This window comes from Panthera pardus, unplaced genomic scaffold (genome assembly GCF_024362965.1).
Source record: "Panthera pardus isolate Hobbes unplaced genomic scaffold, ASM2436296v1 HiC_scaffold_11, whole genome shotgun sequence".
In the NCBI taxonomy this organism is placed as follows: domain Eukaryota; kingdom Metazoa; phylum Chordata; class Mammalia; order Carnivora; family Felidae; genus Panthera; species Panthera pardus.
The window spans coordinates 29,109,619-29,136,972 of record NW_026526666.1 but is presented as its reverse complement, the minus strand read 5'-3'; the positions used below and the strand labels follow the sequence as shown (position 1 = coordinate 29,136,972).

At 36.8% G+C, this 27,354-nt stretch overlaps 1 protein-coding gene across 6 annotated transcripts in view; it reads left to right on the top strand.

The window, feature by feature from the left end:
• BRDT (bromodomain testis associated) overlaps positions 1-27,354 on the top strand; it is an 80,883-nt gene that overhangs the window by 10,697 nt on the left and 42,832 nt on the right. For 3 of the 6 annotated variants that reach the window (XM_019414163.2, XM_019414168.2, XM_019414162.2), the window contains exons 3-14: positions 838-978; positions 1,142-1,381; positions 2,169-2,306; positions 6,896-7,010; positions 12,126-12,298; positions 12,979-13,332; positions 18,328-18,456; positions 25,053-25,241; positions 25,833-26,002; positions 26,085-26,374; positions 26,461-26,574; positions 26,652-26,810. In XM_019414163.2, the coding sequence (XP_019269708.2) occupies positions 1,193-1,381; positions 2,169-2,306; positions 6,896-7,010; positions 12,126-12,298; positions 12,979-13,332; positions 18,328-18,456; positions 25,053-25,241; positions 25,833-26,002; positions 26,085-26,374; positions 26,461-26,574; positions 26,652-26,810 (2,020 nt within the window). In that variant the 5' untranslated portion in view covers positions 838-978; positions 1,142-1,192. The remainder of the gene's footprint in view (positions 1-837; positions 979-1,141; positions 1,382-2,168; positions 2,307-6,895; positions 7,011-12,125; positions 12,299-12,978; positions 13,333-18,327; positions 18,457-25,052; positions 25,242-25,832; positions 26,003-26,084; positions 26,375-26,460; positions 26,575-26,651; positions 26,811-27,354) is intronic. The other 3 variants (XM_019414167.2, XM_019414164.2, XM_019414165.2) reach the window with 1 other exon arrangement.

Sequence of the window (27,354 nt, the reverse complement as noted above, 5' to 3'; positions counted from 1 at the left end):
AAAGATTAGTTGCTCAAAAATGAATATACTTAATACCACTGAACTGTACACTTGAAAATAGTTAAAATGGTAAATTTTATGTATTATAATTTCTTTTAAAAGATCCAGAAGTGATTAATACGTGGTTGAGAACTAACACTGCTTTAATTTTTTTTTTTACATTTATTTTTGAGGAACAGTGAGACAAAGTGTGAGTGGGGGAGGGGCAGAGAGAGAGGGAGACACAGAATCCAAAGCAGGCTCCAGGTTCTGAGCAAGCAGTCAGCACAGAGCCTGATGCGGGGCTCGAACCCATGAACTGTGAGATCATGACCTGAGCTGAAGTCGAACGCTCAACCGACTGAGCCACCCAGGTGCCCCTAACTAACACTGCTTTAGTGCAAACAAATACACTGGCTAAATCTAACACTGTTCTAAAAAAATGGACAATTTATTTAAACTCGCTTTTTGTTTCATTGATGTACTTCGTAGTACCTTTGCTCTTTTATCCTTAAAGTAATAATGCTGTGTAGGAATTTTAGATATTGTCTTACTGAAATACGAAGTTTTACTTTAGATATAGTAATATGCACTAAAGACTAGCATTTTAATATGTGTCTTATTTCTTTCTAATAGGTTTTAAAAGGCACACTTTAGGGGTGCCTGGCTGGTTCACTCTGTTGGAGCATGTGACTCTTGATCTCAGGGTCATGAATTCAAGCCCCACGTGGGCATGGAGCCTACTTAAAAAAAATAAATCACTTAAATTAGCCAGAAAAATCCTTTATTTTGCCTTTCTTCTTTTACTGAATTAATAATTGTAGAGTATAAACATTCCTGTTAATTCTTTTTTACCAGGAACTTACAGACTTTTCCTGTTAAGACCTCAGTTTGTGTTTTAGAAAGGCAGAAGAAATACTGTGAAATTTTAAATACCTTAAATCATCCAAAACTAAGGCATACATAATGAAAGAACTCTTAGTACTTACATAGAAAAAGGTTTGTATTTGTGTAAAAATGGATTCATTTATCATTTGGCTTTTTTTGTCTTAATCATGATGTACTGCAAAATATAATACCACTCTTTAACCCTTTTTAGTTCCTATAGAAACTATATTAAATGTGCTTTGAAAGTAACTTAGTTTTGTATTTGTGTTTTAAGGACGTGTATTTGTAGACAACATTGTACTATCAGTGTTTGACGCAGTTAAGAATGTCTCTGTCAAGTCGACAAACAGCAATTGTTAACCCTCCACCACCAGAATATATAAATACTAAGAAAAATGGGCGATTGACAAATCAACTGCAGTATCTACAAAAAGTTGTCCTGAAAGCTTTATGGAGGCATAATTTTTCCTGGCCTTTTCAGCAGCCTGTCGATGCTGTGAAACTAAAGTTGCCTGTAAGTGTGTCCTATGATTATGTTAGCTATAAAAGAAAAATCCCATAAATCTCTAAAAGAAATAAACTAGTCTTTAATATTATAAAATATCTTTAATAAAGACAATTTATTCCGTACCACTGAAGAATTTCCGAATGAGCATTTTTTTAAATGACAAAGCTCATTTTTCTAAGCATTAATTCTTATTTTAACAGTTTGTAGTAAATTATAGTTAATGCTTTCTTGTTATAGAATGTGTCACTTGACTTTTTTTTGAATGTGTCATTTGACCTTTTGATGCAAGGTTGTCATGAATGTCACCTTCTCCATGAAGTTGCTCTTGACACTTTTGTCTTAGAAGCATCATACATAAGACTTAGAGGCATCATACATAGAATTCAATTTTAGGTCTTCTGTTAGGAATTTTTAGCCATCTGGTAACAGAACGGTTAAGTAATTTGTTAAGTAGTAAACCATGGCACTGGGATTATACTCTGGGTCTGTCATACTTCATAAATTCTAGGTTTTTCTTCATGCCTTTCACTTTTTATTTTCCAGGATAGTTCTACTCTTATGCTCTTGTCTTTGTTAGTCTTATTTGTTGTTTATTTTTTTCTCTGAAGAAAAATGCCATGGCAGTCAGCTTTGTTTCTCATCACAAAAGTTTTGTTTTCTAGATTATAGCCTTTTAAAGGTAATCAATTGCTCTTTCTAGTTACACGTATATAGCTTCTTAAATTTCTTTGTGTACCAATAGTTGTATTTGTTCTTACTACTAACATTTAGAATTTTTTCATGAAAACCACAGGATTATTACACCATTATAAAAACCCCAATGGATTTAAATACAATTAAGAAGCGCTTAGAACATAAATATTATATGAAGGCTTCAGAGTGTATAGAAGACTTCAACATAATGTTCTCAAATTGCTATTTATACAACAAGGTATGTAAGGTTTATGTTATACTTGATTATTTTTTTGGTCTTACATATAGAGGATGTGCATAAAAAGTGTGCTGATTTCAGTTTTCATACCTTGATTTGGGGTATTTTACATATTTTTTTTTATTTAAAAAAATTTTTTTTAACGTTTATTTATTTTTGAAACAGAGAGAGACAGAGCATGAATGGGGGAGGGTCAGAGAGAGGGAGACACAGAATCTGAAACAGGCTCCAGGCTCTGAGCTGTCAGCACAGAGCCCGACGCGGGGCTCGAACTCACGGACCGCGAGATCATGACCTGAGCCCAAGTCGGACGCTTAACCGACTGAGCCACCCAGGCGCCCCTGGGGTATTTTACATATTTTTAAGGATAGGGGTGTTTTTTTTTGCTGGATTTCATAATTTTCATGTATCGATATTTTTTCACGATCTATTTGCCATAATTTTGCCTGAATACCTGTAATGGTTTTTGTTTTCTTTTTTTTCATTTTTTGAAATGTTTATTTATTTATTTGGAAAGAGAGGGAGCATGTGTGTGAATGGGAGGGGGGCAGAGAGGGAGGGAGAAATTCCCAAGCTGACTCTACCTTGTCAGTGCAGAGCCCAACGTGGGACTTGATCTCACAGATCATGGGAACATAACCTGAGCCAAAATGCCAATGATAGCTGGTTTCTGTGAATAAAGTATCATTTATGTGTTCTTTACCATACTTCTGCCATTTCAGTTATAAATGATAAACCAATCTAAGTTAAATGTTCATGGTATGGATTCAAACAAATTACGTACATCTAAACTTCATGACATGACAAGTTAACCTAAAGATACTGTGTTCTATTCCAGTAGAAATGTTTGCATTTGTGTTGATGCATTAGCTTGTCTGATACTGTATGTGGACATTTTGACCCTAATTTTCACTTTTGCTTTCATCTGTAAAACTGGATTTGTGTATTAAGCTTTTTCTCCATATAGTATTCCTGTTTCCTAGAACACTGCATCCTTTTTAAACTGTTCCATATCTAAATATTTTAAAACTTGCATCCCATTTACTCAAAATCACTAGTGATGCTGAAATGTAATAGAAATTTGGTTCCCAAACTATCAGTGCCACCTTAAATTTAAGACTCTTAACAAGAACCATATGATCCTCTCAATAGATGCAGAGAAAACATTTGACAAAATACAGCATCCTTTCTTGATAAAAACCATCAAGAAAGTAGGGATAGAAGGAGTATACCTCGAGATCATAAAAGCCATATATGAATAACCCAATGCTAATATCCTCAATGGGGAAAAACTAAGAGCTTTCCCCTAAGGTCAGGAACAAGACAGGGATGTCCACTCTCACCACTGTTATTCAACATAGTATTGGAAGTCTTAGTCTCTGCAATCAGAAAACACAAATAAAAGGCATCCAAATCGGCCAGGAGGAGGTCAAACTTTCACTCTTCGCAGATGACATGATACTCTATATGGAAAACCCAAAAGATTCCACCAAAAACATGCTAGAACTGATCCATGAATTCAGCAAAGTCGCAAGATATAAAATCAACGCACAGAAATCAGTTGCATTCGTATACACCAACAATGAAGCGATAGAAAGAGAAATCAAGGAATCGATCCCATTTAGAGTTGCACCAAAACCCATAAAATACTAGGAATAAATCCAACCAAAGAGATGAAAAATCTATACACTGAAAACTATAGAAAGCTTATGAAAGAAATTGAAGAAGTCACAAAAAAATGGAAAAAGATTCCATGCTCCTGGATAGGAAGAACAAATATTGTTAAAATGTCAATACTACCCAAAGCAATCTACATATTCAATGCAATCCCTATCAAACCAGCATTTTTCACAGAGCTAGAACAAATAATCCTAAAATTTTTATGGAACCAGAAAAGATCCCGAATAGCCAAAGCGATCTTGAAAAAGAAAACCAAAGCAGGAGGCATCACAATCCCAGACTTCAAGCTATACTACAAAGCTGTAATCAAGACAGTATGGTACTGGCACAAGAACAGACACTCAGATCAATTGAACAGAATAGAGAACCCAGAATTGGACCCACAAATGTATGGCCAACTAATCTTTGACAAAGCAGGAAAGAATATCCAATGGAATAAAAACAGTCTCTTTAGCAAATGGTGCTGGGATAATTAGACGGCAACATGAAGAAGAATGAAACTAGACCACTTTCTTACACCATACACAAAAATAAACTCAAAATGGATGAAAGACCTCAATGTAAGACAGGAAGCCATCAAAATCCTCAAGGAGAAAGCAGACAAAAACCTCTTTGATCTTGGCCACAGCAACCTCTTACTCAACACATCTCTGGAGGCAAGGGAAACAAAAGCAAAAATGAACTACTGGGACCTCATCAAAATAAAAAGCTTCTGCACAGCAAAGGAAACAATCAGCAAAACTAAAAGGCAACCGACAGAATGGGAGAAGATATTTGCAAATGACATATCAGATAAAGGGTTAGTATCCAAAATCTATAAAGAACTTAACAAACTCAACACCCAAGAAACAAATAATGCGGTGAAGAAATGGGCAAGACATGAATAGACACTTCTCCAAGGAAGACATCCAGATGGCCAACCAACACATGAAAAAATGCTCAACATCACTCATCATCAGGGAAATACAAATCAAAACCACAATGAGACACCACCTTACACCTGCCAGAACGGCTAGCATTAACAACTCAGGCAACAACAGATGTTGGCGAGGACACGGAGAAAGAGGATCTCTTTTGCATTGTTGGTGGCAGTGCAAGCTGGTGCAGCCACTCTGGAAAACAATATGGAGGCTCCTCAAAAAACTAAAAATAGAACTACCCTACGACCCAGCAATTGCACTACTAGGCATTTATCCATGGGATACAGGTATGCTGTTTCGAAGGGACACATGCATCCCATGTTTATAGCAGTACTATCAACAATAGCCAAAGTATGGTAAGAGCCCAAATGTCCATCGGTGGATGAATGGATAAAGAAGATGTGGCATATATGTATGTATGTATATATATATATATATATATATATATATATATATACACACACACACACACACACACACACACACACACACACACACGCACACATACACACAATGGAGTATTACTCGGCAATCAAAAAGAATGAAATCTTGCCATTTGCAACTACGTGGATGGAACTGGAGGGTATTATGCTAAGTGAAATTAGTCAGAGAAAGACAAAAATCATATGATTTCACTCCTATGAGGACTTTAAGAGACAAAACTGATGAACATAAGGGAAGGGAAATAAAAATATGAAAACAGGGAGGGGGACAAAACATAAGAGAATCTTAAATATGGAGAACAAACTGAGGGTTACTGGAGGGGTTATGGGAGGGGGGGATGGGCTAAATGGGTAAGGGGCATTAAGGAATCTACTCCTGAAATCGTTGTTGCACTATATGTTAACTAATTTGGATGTAAATTTTAAAAAATTAAAAATAAAATTAAAAATAAATAAAATAATAAAAATAAAAAATTTAAGACTCTTAGTCAATATGAATTTTTAAAAAAAATCAGAACTAATGGTATTCTGAAAGTGCCATTGGAAACTTCATTTTAATTTAACAATGTCAAGTGTATTTTTACATTTTTTTAAATTTTTTTTTTCAACGTTTTTTATTTATTTTTGGGACAGAGAGAGACAGAGCATGAACGGGGGAGGGGCAGAGAGAGAGGGAGACACAGAATCGGAAACAGGCTCCAGGCTCCGAGCCATCAGCCCAGAGCCTGACACGGGGCTCGAACTCACGGACTGCGAGATCGTGACCTGGCTGAAGTCGGACGCTTAACCGACTGCGCCACCCAGGCGCCCCTACATTTAACATATTAAAATGAAGTTCAGTAATTTTCCTGATATACCTAACTCGAAGTCAGTGTTCTCTGCTTTAGGCTTTTTATCAGTAGTGAGTAAAGCAAGTGGAAGACTTCCAAGCAGGTAGTTAAGATTTAAAAACTGAAAGAAAAAAAAGGGGCGGCTGGATGGCTCAGTCATTTAAGTGACCAACTCTTGATTTTGGCTCAGGTCAGGCTCAGGTCACCCTGGGATTCTGCTGAGGGTGGAGCCTGTTTGGGAATCTTTCTCTCCCTGCCTCTTTGTCCCTCCCAGCTTGCGCCCATGCACACATGCTCTCAGAATAAATTTTAAAAAAAGATTTAAAAACTAAATTAGCTCTGCAGTGTCATTTTATCACTTATAGTTAATTGAAAACAATCACATCAAGTCAAGTCTTGTACTTTGCACAGCCATTAATATATTTTAACTTATTTGTGAGGTAGAAATTTTAATTTCTAAAACCTTTCTGTATTAGTAGGATTGGTTGGATTGTAATCCTCTATTACTCATAAAGGCTACCTGGGTTATTTTTAGAAGTTACATGTTACATTCTAACCTGACTTGTTAGAATTTAAAATATGAGCCGCTGCACTATTTTCTAAACTTAATTTAGAAGCAATAAATACTGTTTAGTAAATACTAAGAGTACTGTGTCACTGTCTTCTCTAAGGTAGCCTGAATTGTTGACCATGTTGTAATCTTATATATTTTCTAGCCTGGAGATGACATTGTTCTTATGGCACAAGCTCTAGAGAAGTTGTTTAGGCAGAAATTATCTCAGATGCCACAAGAAGAACAAATTATAGGTGGTAAGGAAAGAATAAAGAAAGGTAAGACAGAAAAGGTTTATGTTTTCTTTCTTTCTCTGTGTTTTATATTATATGCATGTGTACTTGTGCATGTATAAATATAATGACTAGAACTAAATAAATCCCTCAAAGGAGATAGGCAATCCGAAGTCCTTCTATATCCTATTTATTGGTATAAGGTGTCCATTTAAACAGTAAGGCAAACTTTGAAAACAAGGATGGCTATCATATAAGATTAGAGAGGATTGTCTCGATTTATGGCCTTGGAGTCTGAGATTTCCTATAGCACAGTGCCATTCACATAGTAAGCACCCCATAAATTTATTAGTATTTTTAGTGGATCTTGTATCTGTGCTATACTAATAAGAGGGCAAAACTTTTCAATGTTCCTTGTACCAAAGATCCCATAGCTAAGAATGAAATGTTACTGTTGTGTCTGAGGATTCGCCTATCTTTTAATTCAAAACATACAAACAAACAAACAAACTTTAGAGGGAAATATTTTACAGCTAATAATCATAATATTTAAATATGGAGTTACAAAACTAATCTTAGGTATTCAGTTGGATTTATTGTAGAGGTTAACCAAAGTTGTCATAGATGAAATGTTGGTTTATTTTTAGATCACTGCAGGTGTACATTTTGGCTAAGTTTCTTAATCACCATTCCATGTTAGTTTCTTCATGTATAATATCAGGAAAATATTTAGCTTTTGTGTTTGTAAAGTATATAGTTAAGTGGCTGGGATATAGGAGACTTATACCACTATAAGATTGTTTTAATTGATAATAATGTGTGCTTTTTTCCTTGTTGTTGATAGATCTTTAAGATGGGTCATGCTTAAAGCTTTACCCAATCCTGTGAGATACTCACTGTTTATTAAAGTTATTATTTGATTCTCACCTTTGGAAAAGGTTGTTCTTAAGTCTGACAGTAAATGGCCTAGGGTTCTGCAAGAGTATATCAGTATGCCATTTAAATTGTTAAAGCAAAGTGATAATTATTGCTGACTTAAATTATCAAGCATGGTAAAAATTATTTATCTTTAGAATGCTTCCCTTAAAAAAAGATTTAATACTTTCTTGGTGGTTAAGTTGTAGCTACTTGTTTCAGATGCTCAGATTATTGCTAAAAGCATAAGATTCCGTCAGACAAAAGTTCTTTGACTTTGTTTTTCTGTCATTATGTATTTGGATGTTTGTCACTTAAAATGCACATATTGTGATGGTTACAAAGATGTATAACCAACCTAACTCTCAGCTTCAATTTACATTTTAGTTAGAAATAAAACTTTAAAAAAAATAAGACATGCATTATAATAGATGTCAGATGAAATTACACATAGTATGTGCTATAGTCCAAAAGAGTAAGAAATTCACACTGGCAAAGCTGGGGAAGGCTTTAGTGGTGACAGAAGCTGAGTTTGGTCTTGATGGATTGGTAGACTTTCCAAATAACTTTTTTTAGGAGTTTTCTACTGCCAGAGTCATGTCATTTTTATGCACAGTGGTAGGGAAATTGTCATATGACAGCCAAATAATGTAGTTATGTGTTGATACATTATGGCAAAGAAGAAATTTAAATTTAGTACATTAAACTGAATTGATAGATGAAATACTTGAGTAACTTTTAGGTGCCACCACACTGGTCAGCGTTCTTGAGATATATCAAACAAAACAAAAACTTTTGCCATCTTGGAGTTTACATTGTAGTAGGAAAAGAGAGGCAAACAAGCATGATGGGTTTAGAGTGGGCCTCATTAAGAAGTTAAGATTTGAACAAAGAAGAACATTCCAGGCAGGGGGATCAGCTAGAGCAAAGGTCTTTAAAAGGGTCCTTTCTCTCCCTGTCACTTTGGGCCATTGCCTTCATGAGCTGGATCAGTCTTCATGTGACAATATTTAAGTAATATTTTTCTATTCTCATTTTACTTGATCTTAATCAGTATTTGCTTTAGAAGGCTACTGTCTCTTTCTTGAAATGCCTTTATTCTTTGTGCACACTCTAGTTGTGTGAGCTTACTTCCCATTCTGTAGTCCTCTTGGCATTATCATTCTTTTCTAAATACTGAAAACAAACTTTTTTTTTTGAGAGGGAGAGAGTAGGGGAGGGGCAGAGAGAGAAGGAGAAAGAGAATCCCAAGCAGGCTTTGCACTCTTAGTGCATGGGGCTCGACATGGAGCTCAAACTCACAAACCATGAGATCATGTCCTGAGCTGAAATCAAGAGTCAGACGCTTAACTGACTGAACCACCCTGGTGCCCCTATTCTTTTCTATTCGATTTCTAAAGTATTGGGGTTTTCTTTTCAGGGCTTGATATTAGTATCCTTTTTCTAAATTCCATCTGTATGCTATTAATCCTCAAATCTATATCTCTAACACAGTCCTCCCTGAGAAACCAATTATTATCTTCAAGTCACTGGACATTTCCACATGGATGTCTTCCACTTGGATGAGAGATACACATCTTTAATTTACCTTGCTTATAGTTAAACACTGAACTTGTTAGGTTATTCTGTATAACAGAAAATGGTACTAATAAACAGTTATTCAAGCCAGAATAGTAGAAGTTGTTCTTGATTCCTTCCTTCTTTGATTCTTTCTCCCCTTCTGTTCATTAGTAATCATTTGAATTCAATCCTAAGATTGTTTTTGCAATAATACTAACTTGGGCTACAATCTTCTTAGCCCCTGTGATCTCGATTGTTCTGTGTTCTCTACACAATAGCAAAAGTAGTCTTTTATTTTTATTTATTTTTAAGTTTATTTATTTTGAGAGAGAGAGCATGAGCAGGGGAGGAGTAGAGAGGAGGGGAGAGAGAATCATAAACAGGCTCCACCCTCAACACAGAGTCTGATGTGGGGCTTGAACCCATGAGCCACGAGATCATCACCTGAGCTGAAACCAAGAGTCGGACGCTTGACTAATTGAGCCACCCAGGTGCCCTGCAAAGGCAGTCTTTTAAAAATAAACTATACATCAAAAAATAAAAATACATCATTAACCTGCTTAAAACCTCCTCTATAGCTTCTCATATTAAAATGAAGTCTGAATTCCTACCGTGGCCTTTTGGGATTAAATCTTTGCCCATTTCTCTATTCTCATCCTGAACTACTTTCATCTCACTCATTGAAGTTTTCCCTACTGATTGTCTTGGAATACAGTTTTACTGCCACCCCATTCTCTGGCTGGCTACTTCTTTCCAGTAACATCTGAATTGATACCTCTTCAAAGAGACTTCTTTGGCTATCTTCTTTATAGTAGGTCTCTGTCTTTTGTCAGTACTCCCACTTATTTCCTTTCTAGTGCTTAGCATCAATTGTAATCAATTTGATTACTTTTTTTTTCTATTTCTTATACTAGACAATATGGTCAACAAGGACAGAAACTGTCTATCTTGTTCATTATTGTGCCTGAGCACCTATAATGGTGGCCTGATACATAATAAGCATACAATAAATATCCATTGAATCCTCTTATGTCCCAAGTACTGTATTAGGCACAAGGGATATTGTAGAGATCAAAACAAAGTTCCTTTCCCCTCACAGAGCTTTTTGTTTTTGTTGAGGAAATTGGTAACATTAAGTAAATGTAAGTATTTCTCATTATACGTATCTGTTTAGCTCCTGAGTTCAAAGAGCCACAGTTGGAATATCAAAAGATAGGAGGTTATCTCAGTCTCTTTGGTTCCTAAGTTTTAGTTAGTGAGTAATGAGAAATAAGAGATTGAGGAATACCAGCCCTGTCTTAAAATATATTCAAAAAAATATATTGTTGAGAATTTGGAGGGTCAGGGATATCTATATATTCTATGTCAAATGTGATAAGGGCAAAGAAAAAAATAAGAATAAGAGAATAAGAAAGTGGTGGGAGTGGAAGGAGAAAGCTGTTCTATATAGGGTAGCTTGAGAAGGTAACATTTCAGCAAAGGCATGAAGGGAATGTTGGAGTGAGGTGATGAGGCTATCTCCTTACAGGCAGAGCAAATTGTCTGCTTATGCTTACCAAATTTGAGGACAGTAGGCCAGTAGGCTAAGTGAAATTAGTGAAGGGGTGGAGTGATAGGAAGTGCAGTTGGAAGGAGGGCAGAGGTGGGGACATGGGGGAGGAGCATAGGTAGAGAGATGACACAGGTCCCTACAAGGCATTGTAGGGACTTTGGCTTTTATTTGAAAAGAAAAGATTAGAAGTCATTGGGCATTGAACAGAAGTGTCATGATCTTATTTGAATTTAAAATATCACTTCGAGGGCTATTTTGAGAACAGACTACAGGATGTAAAAGCAGAAGGAAGGGCTCATAGGATACTACTGTAGAAATCCAGTTAAGAATTGATGCCTGGGACCAGGGTGATTACCACTTGTAATTGTAATCAGATTCTGGATAAGAAAATAGAGCCAAAAGAGTTTGCTGACGGATGGGGATATTGGGTTTGAACGACCATGGAGTCAAAGATGACTCCAAGGTTTATGGTGCGAGTGATTAGAAGAGTGGAGTTACCGTAGCAGCCCTCTTGGTGTAGTGGGCAGCACATTAGTCTCATAGTCTGAAGAATGGAGTTACCTGGATACAAGGATGGACTTTTGAAATGATAGATTTCAGAGCGATGTGATCCAAATGTCTTAAGGGTTGGTGTTCTCTGGGGACATACAAGGCAGAAGACCATACACAGTGGTTCCTTCGGCAGAGTCATCTGAAGGATATATTGATAAGAAGATTATGTTCATATCTATTGTTTTGTGTTAACCAATGATGGGCTCTGTCATAGTTTTAAGGTTCTTGGATATTTATGCAGAGCATTCTGGAGACCTCACATAGTATTATGTAGTTTGTCTCCAGGATGTCTAAAATTTACTGAAGCTACTCACAGAGCTCTATTAGTGTAAATTTAAGCCAGGCACCTTTCTGAATAAAATTGATAAGTCTTCCATTAATATCAGGTTTGAAGTCTCTAATATTATATCTAAATTGGTCTAACAAATGTTAGCAAGTACCTGTGGGAGGGTTTCAAAGGAGAATGGGAGTTTCCTGTGTTTATATTACTAAAAAGCTGAACTAAGTGAATTAAAATAGAATACTAATAGAAAAATGGTTTTATATTTTACTCATATTTACTCTGGTTCACACTTTACTAGGGATTCAACATAATGTAGCAGTTCCTTCTGGTAAAGAAAAACAATCCCCAAAAGCACTGGACAAAGTATTTAAGCAGCAAGTGATTCCCTCTGTATTTCCTAAGACATCTATTTCTCCTTCAAACATGTCACAAGGTACTCCATTCAACACTGCCTCACAAACAGTGGCCCAAGTAAGTTTACTATGACTTTAAAATGTTTCAGTGTAAGGGATTGTTGTAATGACTAAACCTTTTTTTAAGTTGATCTGAAAATTGGTCTTCAGTATACCACAGTCAATCTTTGTGTACATTTTTTAACAGATCTAGAATGTGAACCAAATTTTAGAGATTTTTAGGTAGAATTTGAACTGGCTTATATGTTTTTATATTAGTATCAGTTGCCCAACTACCTATTTTGTGTGTGTTACATAACTTCTTTTGAATCCTAACTTGATGGGTTGATAATTTAAAATTGTATACCGTAGCTGATTTCAGGTATTCAGAACTTGTTTTTGCATAACAGTGACTTTTATTGTTTCCCATCTCTCATTGATCTCAAAGGTTTGCATAAGCCCATTCTTTGGGATGTAGGAAGAAAATATTTGAGCTATTAATTTACCTGTAGAAAAGAAATTAACTTTTACTAATATTTACTAATATTTACTAATATTTAAATATTACTAATATTTAATATTTACTAATTTACTAATATTAATATTTAATATATAGACGACATGGTACTGATAATTTTTTCCTTTTTTTTGTTTTTTTTTGTTGTTTTTTTTTTAACTGTAGGAGTAACCATCAAAAAAAGTTTGAAAACTGTTGCTGTGAATGTCACTTTAATTACAGTTGTTATTGAATTGTTTCAGGTTACAAGGGGTGTGAAGAGGAAAGCAGATACCACGACTCCTACAACTTCAGTAGTTAACGCAAGTGGTGAATCTTCCCCAACACTTGCAGAAAAAAAATCAGTGAAAATGCCACCTATGAAAGAAAATGTGCTGAAGACTGTTTTGCCAGATTCTCAGCAACTATGTAAAGTCATAAAGAGTGTTGAAGTGACCGAACAATTAAGGCACTGTAGTGAGATTCTTAAAGAAATGCTTGCAAAGAAACACTTGTCCTATGCATGGCCCTTTTATAATCCTGTTGATGTTAATGCTTTGGGGCTCCATAACTACTATGATATTGTGAAAAATCCAATGGATCTTGGAACTATTAAGGTAAATGTTTTCTTAATAGGAAGAACTTCTTAATTATAAAAGTATTCTTGTCGTTGTAAATTTTTTTTTCAAGTTAGTTAACATAGAGGGTAGTCTTGGCTTCAGGAGTAGAACCTGTGATTCATCTCTTACATATGATATCCAGCGCTCATCCTGAAAAAGTGCCCTCCTTAATGTCCATCACCCATTTAACCCACCACCCCACTCCAGCAGCCCTTAGTTTGTTCTGTGTTTGTAAGTCTTTTATAATTTGAATCCCTCAGTGTTTTTATCTTATTTTTCCTTCCCTTCCCTTATGTCTGTTGTTTCTCATATTCCACATATGAGTGAAATCATATCTTTCTCTGACTTAATTTCGCTTAGCATAATACCCTCCAGTGCCATCCACATTGTTGCAAATGGCAAGATTTCATTCTTTTTCGTCACCAAGTGGTATTCCAGTGTGTGTGTGTGTGTGTGTGTAGAGAGAGAGAGAGAGACCATATCTTCTTAATCCATCAGTTGATGGAAATTTGGGCTTTCTCCATAATTTGTGTATTGTTGATAGTGCTGCTGTAAACATTGTGGGTGCATCTGCCCCTTTGAATCAGCATTTTTGTATCTTTTAGATGAATTCCTAGTAGTGCTACTGCTGGGTCATAGGGTAGTTCTATATTTAATTTTTTGAGGAACCTCCACAGTTTTCCAGAGTGGCTGCCCCAGTTTGTATTCCCACCCACAGTGCAAAAGGGTTCCCCTTTCTCCACATCCTCACCAATATCTGTTGTGTCCTGAGTTGTTAATTTTAACCATTCTGACTGGTGTGTGGTGCTATCGATGAGGTTGAGTGTCTTTTCATGTGTCTATTAGCCATCTGGTTATCTTCTTTGGAAAAGTGTCTATTCATATCTTCTGCCCATTTCTTCACTGGATTATTTGTTTTTTGGCTGTTGAGTTTGGCAAGTTCTTTGTACAATTTGGATACTAACCCTTTATCTGATATGTCATTTGCAAATATCTTCTCCCATTCCATCAGTAGCCTTTTAGTTTTGTTGACTTTCCTTTGCTGTGCACAAGCCTTTTATCTTTATGAGGTCCCAATAGTTCATTTTTGCTTTTATTTTCCTTGCCTCTGGAGACATGTCAAGCAAGAAGTTGCTGTGGGCTAGGTCAGAGAGGTTGCTGCCTGTTTTCTCCTATACGATTTTGATGGTTTCCTGTCTCACATTTAGATCTTTCATCCATTTTGAATTTACTTTTGTGTATGGTTTAAGAAAGTGGTCCAGTTTCATTCTTCTTCATGTTGCTGTCTAATTATCCCAGCACCATTTGCTAAAGAGACTGTTTTCTTTCCACTGGATACTCTTTCCTGCTTTGTCGAAGATTAGTTGGCCATGTATTTGTGGGTCCATTTCTGGGTTCTCTATTCCATTGTTCTGTGTGTCTGTTTTTGTGCCGATACCATACTGTCTTGATGATTCTAGCTTTGTAATACAGGTTAAAGTGTGGGATTGTGATGCCTCCCGATTTGGTTTTCTTTTCAACATTACTTTGGCTATTTGGGATCTTTTGTGGTTCCATACAAATTTTAGGATTGTTTGCTCTAGCTCTGTGAAGAATGTTGGTGTTATTTTGATAGGGATTGCACTGAGTGTGTAGATTGCTTTGGGTAGTATAGACCTTTTAACAATATTTGTTCTTTCTACATCACTGTCTTCCCACATTTTTCTTTATAAACAAAATATTTAGGTGTATTTGAACACATAATGAAGTTATTATAATTTAAGCCCTATAAGTTTGCTTGAGAAGTATCAGAAATATTCCTAAAATATTTTATAACCCCGGCACTTGATAGAACAATTCTCCTAAAAGCTGCTTCTTGATCTTTTCATTTTCTGTTCTCATATGGGCACACGGGTTGAGAAGTCTTACACCATTTACTTCTATTCTGAGGGGTAAGTTTTAAAACCTACTAATGGCACTTTGAGAATTAATTGAGACTTTGTTTTCATATGTGAACCAAATACTAGTCTCTTTGAAAGTCAGAGGAATTGTTTTGGATGTGCCTTGTAAGTACCGTCTTTAAATTTTTTTTTTTTAATGTTTATTTATTCTTGAGACAGAGACAGAGCGTGAACAGGGGAGGGGCGGAGAGAGAGGGAAACACAGAATCTGAAACAGGCTCCAGGCTCTGAGCTGTCAGCACAGAGCCCGACATGGGGCTCAAACCCACGAACTGTGAGATCATGACCTAAGCCGAAGTCGGACGCCTGACTGACTGAGCCACCCAGGCACCCCAGTACCGTTTTTAAATATACACAAAAGCTAGGTTTGTATGGAGCTGACATATCTGAACTCCTCCTCTGACTTCTTGGTTTTATTTTAGCTAATGTTATCCAATCCCCAGTAACTTTGGTCTTATTGGAGGGAAGGAGCAACTTTATACATGTGAGAAAAGTAAGTGTGTGTGTGTGTGTGTGTGTTTTGTTTTTTAGATGCAACATACGAGTGAAATGATATGGTATTTGTCTCTCTGTCTTATTTTGCTTAGCATAATACCTTGTAGGTCCATCCATGTTGTTAGAGATGGCAAGATCTCATCCTTTTTTATGGCTGTGTGTGATATATGTGTGTGTATGTGAGTGTGTGACTGTCTGTGTGACATATTCTTTATCCATTCATCTGTTGATAAACACTGAGGTTGCATCCATACCTTGACTATGTAAATAATAGTGCAATAAACAGAGATGCATATATATTTTTTGATTTAGTGTTTTTGTTTCCTTATATGAATTATTTATATATCTTGGATATTAACCCCTTATCAGATGAATCATTTGCAAGTATCTTCTCCCATTCAGTTGGTTGCATTTTTGTTTTGTTGATGATATCCTTCATTGTGCAAAAGGTTTTTCATCTGATGTACTTTATTTTTGCTTTTGTTTCCCTTGCCTGAGGACACATCCAAAAAAATGTTGCTAAGGCCCATGTCCAAGAGATTACTGCCTATGTTTTCTTCTAGGAGTTTTATGGTTTTATTTAGGTCTTTAATCCGTTTTTGAATTTTTGTGTATGGTGTACGAAAGCGGTTCAATTTTCATTCTTTTGCATGTAGTGGTCCAGTTACCTCAGTACCATTTGAAGAGAGTCTATTCCCTACTGTATATTCTTGACTCCTTTGTCATAGATTGACTATGTAAGTATGGGTTTATTTCTGGGCTCTCTCTATCCTGCTCCACTGATTTATGGGTCTATTTTTGTGTCAATACCACACTATTTTGATTATTATAGCTTGGTAGTATATTTTGAAATCTGGGATTGTGATTCCTCTAGATTTGTTCTTTTTTTTTTTTTTTTTTTTTACATATATTTTTGAGAGAGAGATAGTGACAGTGTGAGTGGGGAGGGGCAGAGAGAAAGGGAGAGAGAGAATCCCAAGCAGGCTTTGCACTGTCAGCACAGAGACCAATGCAGGGCTCGAACCCACAAAATCGTGAGATCATGACTTGAGCTGAAACCAAGAGTCTGACACTTAACCAACTGAGCCACCCAGTCTTCCTGGTCCTCTTTCTTAAGATTGCCTTGGCCATTCAAGGTCTTTGTGGTTTAGGATTGTTTGTTCTAGTTCTATGAAAACTATGATTAGCATTTTCATCAGGATTGTATTGAATCTGTGGATTTCTTTGGGTGATATGGATATTTTAACAATATTAATTCTTCAAATTTCTGAGCATGGTTTATCTTTTCATTTGTGAAAAGACATTTCTTTCATCAGTGTCTTATAATTTTCAAAGTAAAGGTCTTTCACTCTCTTGGTGACATTTATTTTTAGGGAATTTGTTTTTGTTTTTGCTTTTTGATGCAGTTATAAATAGGATTGTTTTTCTTAATTTTTCTTTCTGCTACTTCAGTATTAGCATATAGAGGCAGTATGTTTCTGTATATTAATTTTGTTTCCTGCAACTTTACTGAATTCATTTATTCTTATAGTTCTTTGGTGGAGTTTTTAGGGTTTTCTGTATATAGTATCATGTCATATACAAAAAGTGAGTTTTACTTTTTCTGTACCACTTTGAGTGCCTTTTACTTTTTCTTGTCTAGTTACTGTGGTTAGGATTTTCAGTACTATATTGAGTAAAAGTGGTGAGAATGGACATTCTTGTCTTCATGGTCTTAAATGGAAAGCTTTGAGTTTTTCACATTGAGTATGGTGTTAACTGGGTTTTTCATATATGGTCTTTATTATGTTGAGGTATGTTCTCTTTAAGCCCACTTTGTTGATAGTTTTATCATGAAAAGATGTTGAAGTTTGTCAATTTTTTTCTGCATTTATTGAGATGGCCATATGGTTTTTATCCTTCATTTTGTTCACATGTTTTATAAGATTATTGAATCATCCTTGCATTCCTGGAGTAAATCTCATTTGCTCATGGTGAATGAATTTTGCTAATCTTTCGTTAAGGATTTTTGCATCTATATTCATCAGGGATATTGACCTGTAATTTTTGTTTGTTTGTTTTTGTTTTTGTCTTTCATTTATTTCAGCTTTGATCTTTATTATTTCCTTCCTTTTACCAATTCTGTTCAATTTTTTACGTCTTTTCATTTTTAGGAGAATTTTAGTAAAAACCTTTCATTTAGATGTTCAGGGTTCATTTAAGGAATTTATCTTTTCACCACTTTCCTAGGATCAAACTTGTCTATCCAAGATTACCTGGAAATGCACTGTTTTCCTGCTTTTGTGATTTTGTTTCTGTTTTTTGTTTTTGTTTTTGTTTTTACTTGGAATGTCCTCCTTCCTTATCTCTGCATGTCAAAATTCATTGGATATTTTCAAAGTCAAAAAATACCAAAACAAATATAGCAGAATTTTTACATATGTCAAATTTGGAGGGTGGGTATCTGTTTCTGGTATTGTCTATATTCTTCTGTTATTTGAACTATTTAGTAATGTAGGTGCTCAAATAATTTTTGAACTATGTTGTTTGTGAATCCTGTAATTTTTCCTTAATTTAGGGAAAAATGGACAACCAAGAATATAAAGATGCATATGAATTTGCGGCAGATGTTAGATTAATGTTCATGAATTGCTACAAGTACAATCCTCCAGACCATGAAGTAGTGACAATGGCAAGAACACTCCAGGTAAGTTGATAGGTGTGCTCTGAAAGTGAATTTCTCCTTTTTTTTTTTTAATTTTTTTTTAACATGAAATTTACTGTCAAATTGGTTTCCATACAACACACAGTGCTCACCCCAACAGGTGCCCTCCTCAGTACCCATCACCCGCTGTCCCCTCCCTCCCACCCCCATCAACTCTCAGTTTGTTCTCAGTTTTTAAGTCTCTTATGGTTTGGCTCCCTCCGTCTCTAACCTTTATTTATTCCTTCCCCTCCCCCATGGTCTTCTGTTAAGTTTCTCAGGATCCACATAAGAGTGAAAACATATGGTATCTGTCTTTCTCTGTATGACTTATTTCACTTAGCATAACACTCTCCAGTTCCATCCACGTTGCTAGAAAAGGCCATATTTCATTCTTTCTCATTGCCATGTAGTATTCTATTGTGTATATAAACCACAATTTATTTATCCATTAATCAGTTGATGGACATTTAGGCTCTTTCCATAATTTGGCTATTGTTGAAAGTGATGCTCTAAACATTGGGGTACAAGTGCCTCTATGCATCAGCACTCCTGTATCCCTTGGGTAAATTCCTAGCAGTGCTATTGCTGGGTTATAGCGTAGATCCATTTTTAATTTTTTGAGGAACCTCCACACTTTTTTCCAGAGTGGCTGTACCAGTTTGCATTCCCACCAACAGTGCAAGAGGGTTCCCATTTCTCCACATCCTCACCAGTATCTATAGTCTCCTGATTTGTTCATTTTGGCCACTCTGACTGGCGTGAGGTGGTATCTCAGTGTGGTTTTGATTTGTATTTCCCTGATGAGGAGCGACATTGAGCATCTTTTCATGTGCCTGTTGGCCATCCAGATGTCTTCTTTAGAGAAGTGTCTATTCATGTCTCCTGCCCATTTCTTCACTGGATTATTTGTTTTTCAGGTGTTGAGTTTGGGGAATTCTTTATAGATTTTGTATACTAGCCCTTTGTCCAATATGACATTTGCAAATATCTTTTCCCATTCCGTTGGTTGCCTTTTAGTTTGTTGATTGTTTCCTTTGCAGTGCAGAAGCTTTTTATCTTCATGAGGTCCCAATAGTTCATTTTTGTTTTTAATTCCCTTGCCTTTGGGGATGTGTCAAGTAAATAATTGCTGCAGCTGAGGTCAGAGAAGTTTTTTCCTGCATTCTCCTCTAGGGTTTTGATGGTTTCCTGTCTCACATTCAGGTCCTTTATCCATTTTGAATTTATTTTTGTGAATGGTGTAAGAAAGTGGTCTAGTTTCATTCTTCTGCATGTTGCTGTCCAGTTCTCCCTGCACCATTTGTTAGAGACTGTCTTTTTTCCATTGGATATTCTTTCCTGCTTTGTCAAAGATGAGTTGGCCATACATTTGTGGGTCTAATTCTGGAGTCTCTATTCTATTCCATTGGTCTATGTGTCTGTTTTTGTGCCAATACCATGCTGTCTTGATGATTACAGCTTTGTAGTAGAGGCTAAAGTCTGGGATTGTGGTGCCTCCCGCTTTGGTCTTCTTCAATATTACTTTGTTTATTCGTGGTCTTTTGTGGTTCCATACAAATTTTAGGATTGCTTGTTGTAGCTTCAAGAAGAATGCTGGTGCAATTTTGATTGGGATAGCATTGAATGTGTAGATAGTTTTGTGTAGTATTGACATTTTAACAATATTTATTCTTCCAATCAATGAGCACAGAATTTTTTTCCATTTCTATATATCGTCTTCAATTTCCTTCATAAGCTTTCTAAAATTTTCAGTATACAGATCTTTTACATCTTTGGTTAGGTTTATTCCTAGGTATTTTATGATTCTTGGTGCAATTGTGAATGGGATCAGTTTCTTTGTCTTTCTTTTGCTTCATTATTAGTGTATAAAAATGCAACTGATTTCTGTACATTGATTTTGTATCCTGTGACTTTGCTGAGTTCAGGTATGTTCTAGCAGACTTTTGGTGGAGTCTGTTGGGTTTTCCATGTATAATATCACATCACCTGCAAAATGTGAAAGCTTGACTTCATTTTTGCCAATTTGGTGCCTTTGATTTCCTTTTGTTGTCTGATTGCTGATGCTAGAACTTCCAACACTATGTTAAACAACAGCGGTGAGAGTGGACATCCCCGTCGTGTTCCTGATCTCAGGGGGGAAGCTCTCAGTTTTTCCCCATTGAGGATGATATTAGCTGTGGGCTTTTCATAAATGGCTTTTATGATGTTTAAGTATTTTCCTTCTATCCCAACTTTCTTGAGGGTTTTTATTAAGAAAGAATGCTGAATTTTGTCAGATGCTTTTTCTGTATCGATTGACAGGATCATATGGTTTTCTTTTCTTTTATTAATGTGATGTATCACGTTGATTGATTTGCAAATGTTGAACCAGCCCTGCAGCCCAGGAATGAATCCCACTTGATCATGGTGAATAATTCTTTTTATATGCTGTTGAATTCAATTTGCTAGTGTCTTGTTGAGAATTTTTGCATCCATATTCATCAGGGATATTGGCCTGTAGTTCTCTTTTTTTGCTGGGTCTTTGTCTGGTTTGGGAATCAAAGTAATGCTGGCTTCATAGAATGAGTCTGGAAGTTTTCCTTCCCTTTCTATTTTTTGGAACAGCTTGAGAAGGATAAGTATTACCTCTGCTTTAAATGTCTGGTAGAATTCCCCAGGGAAGCCATCTGGTCTTGGACTCTTATTTGTTGGGAGGTTTTTGATAACCGATTCAGTTTCTTCACTGGTTATGTGTCTGTTCAAATTTTCTATTTCTTCCTATTTGAGTTTTGGAAGTGTGTGGGTGCTTAGGAATTTGTCCATTTCTTCCAGGTTGTCCAGTTTGTTGGCATATAATTTTTCATAGTATTCCTTGATAATTGCTTCTATTTCTGAGGGATTGGTTGTAATAATTCCATTTTCATTCATGATTTTATCTATTTGGGTCCTTTCCCTTTTCTTTTTGAGAAGCCTGGCTAGAGGTTTATCAATTTTGTTTATTTTTTCAAAAACCAATTCTTGATTTCATTCATCTGCTCTACTGTTTTTTTTAGATTCTATATTGTTTATTTCTGCTCTGATCTTTATTATTTCTCTTCTGCTGGGTGTGGGGTGTCTTTGCTGTTCTGCTTCCAGTTCCTTTAGGTGTGCTGTTAGATTTTGTATTTGGGATTTTTCTTGTTTCTTCAGATAGGCCTGGATTGCAATGTATTTTCCTCTCAGGACTGTCTTCGCTGCATCCCAAAGTGCTTGGATTGTTGTTATTTTCATTTTCATTTGTTTCCATCTATTGTTAAGTTTCTTCTCTAATTGCCTGGTTGACCCATTCATTCTTTAGTAGGGTGTTCTTTAACCTCCATGCTTTTGGAGGTTTTCCAGACTTTTTCCTGTGGTTGATTTCAAGTTCCATAGCATTGTGGTCTGAAAGTGTGCATGGTATGATCTCAATTCTTTTATACTTATGAAGGGCTGTTTTGTGACCCAGTATGTGACCTATCTTGGAGAATGTTCCATGTGCACTCGAGAAGAAAGTATATTCTGTTGCTTTGGGATGCAGAGTTCTAAATGTATCTGTCAAGTCCATCTGATCCAATGTATCTCTCAGGGTCCTTGTTTCTTTATTGATCCTGTGTCTAGATGATCTATCCATTGTTGTAAGTGGAGTATTAAAGTCCCCTGGAGTTACCACATTCTCATCAATAAGATAGCTTATGTTTGTGATTAATTGTTTTATATATTTGGGGGCTCCCGTAATCGGCTGATAGACATTTATATTTGTTAGCTCTTCCTGATGGATAGACCCTGTGATTATTATATAATGCCCTTCTTCATCTCTTGTTACAGCCTTTAATTTAAAGTCTAGTTTGCCTGATATACGTATGGCTACTCCAGCTTTCTTTTGACTTCCAGTAGCATGATAGATAGTTCTCCATCCCCTCACTTTCAATCTGAAGGTGTCCTCAGGTCTAAAATGAGTCTCTTGTAGACAGCAAATAGATGGGTCTTGTTTTTTTATCCATTCTGATACCCTATGTCTTGGTTGGAGCATTTAGTCCATTTACATTCAGTGTTATTTTGAAAGATACGGGTTTAGAGTCATTGTGATGTCTGTCGGTTTCATGCTTATAGTGATGTCTCTGATACTTTGTGGTCCTTGCAACATTTCACTCACGGAATCCCCCTTAGGATCTCCTGTAGGGCTGGTTTAGTGGTGATGAATTCCTTCAGTTTTTGTTTGTTTGGGAAGACCTTTATCTCTCCTTCTATTCTGAATGACAGACTTGCTGGATAAAGGATTCTTGGCTGCATATTTTTTCTGTTTATCATATTGAAGATTTCCTGCCATTCCTTTCTGGCCTGACAAATTTCAGTAGATAGGTCTGCCACTAGGCTTATGGTCTCCCTTTATAAGTTAGAGCCTGTTTATCCCTAGCTGCTTTCAGAATTCCCTCTTTATCCTTGTATTTTGTCAGTTTCACTATGATATGTCTTGCAGAAGATCAATTCAAGTTACGTCTAAAGGGAGTTCTCTGTGCCTCTTGGATTTCGATGCCTGTTTCCTTCCCCAGATCAGGGAAGTTATCAGCTATGATTTGTTCAAGTACACCTTCAGCCCCTTTCTCTCTCTCTTCTGGAATTCCTGTGATACCGATATTGTTCCGTTTGATTGCATCACTTAGTTCTGTAATTCTCCCCTCATACTCCTGGATTTTTTTTTTATCTTTTTCTCAGCTTCCTCTTTTTCCATAATTTTATCGTTTAATTCACATATTCTCTCTTCTGCTTCTTCAATCCATGACATGGCCACCTCCATTTTATTTTGTACCTCATTTATAGCATTTTTTAGCTCCTCATGACTATTTCTTAGTCCCTTGATCTCTGTAGCAATAGATTCTCTGCTATCCTCTATGCTTTTTTCAAGCCTAGTGATTAATGTTATGACTATTAGTCTAAATTCTTGTTACGTTACATTGCCTAAATCATTTTTGATTAGTTTGTTAGCTGTCACTACTTCCTGTAGTTTCTTTTGAGGCGAGTTCTTCTGTTTCATCATTTTGGGTAGTTCCTGGGGTGGCGCCAAACTGCAGGGCACTTCCCCTGTGCTGTCTGGAGTAACTTGTGTTGGTGGGCAGGGCCATAGTCAGACCCGATGTCTGTCCCCAGCCCACCGCTGGGGGCACAGTTAGACTGGTGTGTATCTTATCTTCCCCTCTCCCAGGGGCAGGACTCACTGTGGAGTGGTGTGGCCCCTGTCTGGGCTGCTTGCACACTGCCAGGCACAGTTGTGGTGCTGCTCTGATGGGATCTGGCGTATTAGCCAGGGTGGATCCGCAAGGTGCACAGGGGCAGGAGTAGCAGGCTCAGCTTACTTTGCTGTAGGTGGTCCCCTGCAGGAGAGGCCCTGCAGCACTGGGAGGGAGGCAGACCCGTCGGAGGGATGGATCCGCAGAAGCACAGCATTGGGTGTTTGCGGTGCAAGCAAGTTCTGTGCCGGGATCTGGTTCCCTTTGGGATTTTGGCTGGGGGATGGGCGAGGGAGATGGCGCTGGCATGCGCCTTTGTTCCCCGCCAAGCTGAGCTCTGTTCTCCGGAGCTCAACAACTCTCCCTCCCATTGTCCTCTAGCCCTCCCGCTCTCGGAGCAGAGCTGTTGACTTAGAACATTCCAGATGTTAAGTCCTGCTGGCTGTCAGAACACACTCCGTCCGGCCCCTCCACTTTGCAAGCCAGACTCAGGGGCTCTGCCTTGCCGGGTGGGCTGGCCGCCCCTTCACTGCCCCGGCTCCCTCCGCCAGTCCACGTAGTGCGCACCGCCTCTCTGCCCTTCCGACCCTCTTCCATGGGCCTCTCGTCTATGCTTGGCCCCGGAGAGTCCGTTCTGCTAGCCTTCTGGCAGTTTTCTGGGTTATTTAGGCAGATATGGGTGGAATCTAAGTGATCAGCAGGACAAGGTGAGCCCAGCATCCTCCTACGCTGCCATCTTCCGTGTTCCTGAAAGTGAGTTTCTTCTGAACAGTTTGGAAATTTTTGAACCATAACTGAAAAGACAAAGAACACCCTACTTCCCAAAATAAAGCACAATTTATTAAAGTGTAGAGATTGTTTGTTTGTTTTTGAGGTATAGCATACATTAGCACATCTTTTTATGAGGCTGCTGTGCACATAGAAGAAATTGGAGAAATATTAGCGAAGAGGGGATAGTAGATAACTGAGATAGGATTGACTGGAGCCCATGTCTCCCTGAAGGGAAAGCTCGAGGACTGTTGAGGCTGACCCAGTGGGAGGTAGTGGAATGATGGATCAAAACATGGGGCAGAAGATCCTTGAAAGAACATTCTCTACACAACTTGAGAGGTCTGTCTTAGAAGAGACCTAGAAGAGAAGAGAAAAGTTGCTAAGGTTAGCAAGCAAGGAAGCACGAGTCTTATATTTCTTCTTTGGTAAATTAACATTGTGTAAGTTTAAGGTATACAACATAATGACTTGATGTATATATTATATAACAATTACCACAAGGAAAAATAGAATTATCAAAATGTGACACTTTTGTTAAAAGGTGTTATTGCTGCATTAAATTGGAAATACAGAAAATGTTTATAGTCTCATTTTCCATCATAGGATGTCTTTGAAATGCATTTTGCAAAGATCCCAGATGAACCTGTTGAGAGTATGCCTGTATGCTACATCAAAACAGATACCACAGAAGTCCATGATAGAGAAAGCAGAAGTGAAGCTTCCTCTGAAGATGACTCTTCTGGTGATTCTGAAGATGAACGAGTTCAACGTCTTGCAAAACTTCAGGAGCAGGTAGTTGATTGTATTGGTAAAAGTTTTGGTATTTTTGTGAGCTCTTGATGCAGATCTATTATAAAATGCTTTTTGTAGATTAAAAGCTGTTACATTTAGATCACTTAGCAACTGTGGCTTTATTTACTTATTGGCACATTTATAATGTTTAATAGTCTTTCTTACCCAAAGGTCTATATATCTTAAAATTCTGTTATTTATATTCTTAACCCCAATGAATGGATTCTCATTGAAATGATTTATATGATGTAATCCAAGATATTTTATGGATGAGATTTTAACATTGCTACCTTTTGTGATAAAAGGTTAACCTTCTCTGAACTCAAGCCTGAAAAAAACAATTAAAAAGTTAAGATTACTGGAAATTTAATTTTCATGGTCTGGTTATAGATGAATACCTAAGTTTATGGGTTGAGCACATGATAGTATTTCTAATTTAGTGTATGCCCTTCAAAATAATGAATTCATGAAATAAAATAAGAACCTGAAGGACATGAATTTCAGCATAGTCCTGACTTTTGAGTGCCTTCATTTTTTTTCTGATGTCTTTACTTAGAGCCGTGAATGTTTATAGAATTTTTTCTTTATCAGCTGAAAGCTGTTCATCAACAGCTACAAGTTCTATCCCAAGTACCTTTCCGTAAGCTAAAGAAAAAGAATAAGTCTAAAAGGGAAAAGAAGAAAGAAAAGGTTAATAACAGAGATGAAAATCCAAGGAAAAAGTTTAAGCAAATGAAATTAAAGGAAAAGTCTAAAAGCAAGTAAGTATCTTTTATTAAAAATGCCTTATTCAAATCATAATATTATCTCAAATAATTTTGATTAAATTTAATTTTTGTTTAGTCAGCCAAAGAAGAGGAAACAGCAGGTGTTGGCTCTGAAACCTGAAGATGATGCTAATGCTAAACCTATGAACTATGATGAGAAAAGGCAGTTAAGCTTGGATATAAACAAACTCCCTGGAGATAAACTTGGGCGGATTGTTCATATAATACAATCAAGAGAGCCTTCACTGAGAAATTCCAACCCTGATGAGATAGAGATAGACTTTGAAACACTAAAAGCATCAACACTGCGAGAACTAGAAAAGTATGTTGCTGCATGTCTAAGAAAAAGACCACTAAAGCCTCATGGTATGTATTTCTGTGTAGCAGTAGAGGTCAGTCTGGTATTTGTTTTTGTTTTGGGGAATACTCTTTTTTCCTCTTAAATCCTATAGGTAAGAAGATAATGAAGTCCAGAGAAGAATTTCATTCACAGAAAAAACAGGAGTTGGAAAAGCGGTTACTAGAGGTCAATAATCAGTTAAACTGTAGAAAACGTCAACCAAAATGTAGGTGGCAGTCCTTTAAATGTTCCTTTGATGATGTAATTCTGGTAGCCTTGTAACGTACTTCCCCTATTTTGTAGCTGAGAAGACGCAGTCATCCAAGGCTGTTGGAAGTGGTTCCCGATTAAGCGAAAGCAGTAGCAGCAGCAGCAGCAGCAGCAGCAGCAGCAGCAGCTCCTCGGAGACTGAAAGCAGTAGCAGTGATTCAGGCTCCTCAGACAGCAGTGATTCTGAATCAGGTTAGCTGTCCCCTTAAGTGTACTTGTGTTTGTGCGGAAATTTTTTTCTTGTACTATTGAGACTTCGATTTTTAAGAAACGTCTGTCACTTACCCAGAACCTATGGTTTGGATGCCACACTTATTATTGAATTGCATGTTGAAAATCTTACTATTTTCTTTAAAAGATGCCGTGTAAAATGAAACTTCATATTACACATATGTGACTTAGAGGTGTGTAACATCGAAAATAAGTTTACTAAAGGTGGGATAGTTTCTTAATATATAACACCAGATCTTAATGTGAGAAAATAACAGATAATAAAATTCCAGTCTTCATTTTTTTATAAAGTGAAGGATTATTTGAGAACATTTACTCTCTGTGATGTATCAGACTACTGTAATGTTGCAGTTATGTCCCGTTGTGACAATATATTCTGACTGAATATATTGAATGATTTCATCATTTTGAATTAAGCCAGTCATCCCAGAAAATGTTTAAAGGAGAATTTTATTCACTTCTTTGTTTTCTTCATTGTAGAATATTATCTTCCATTCATAGAAAA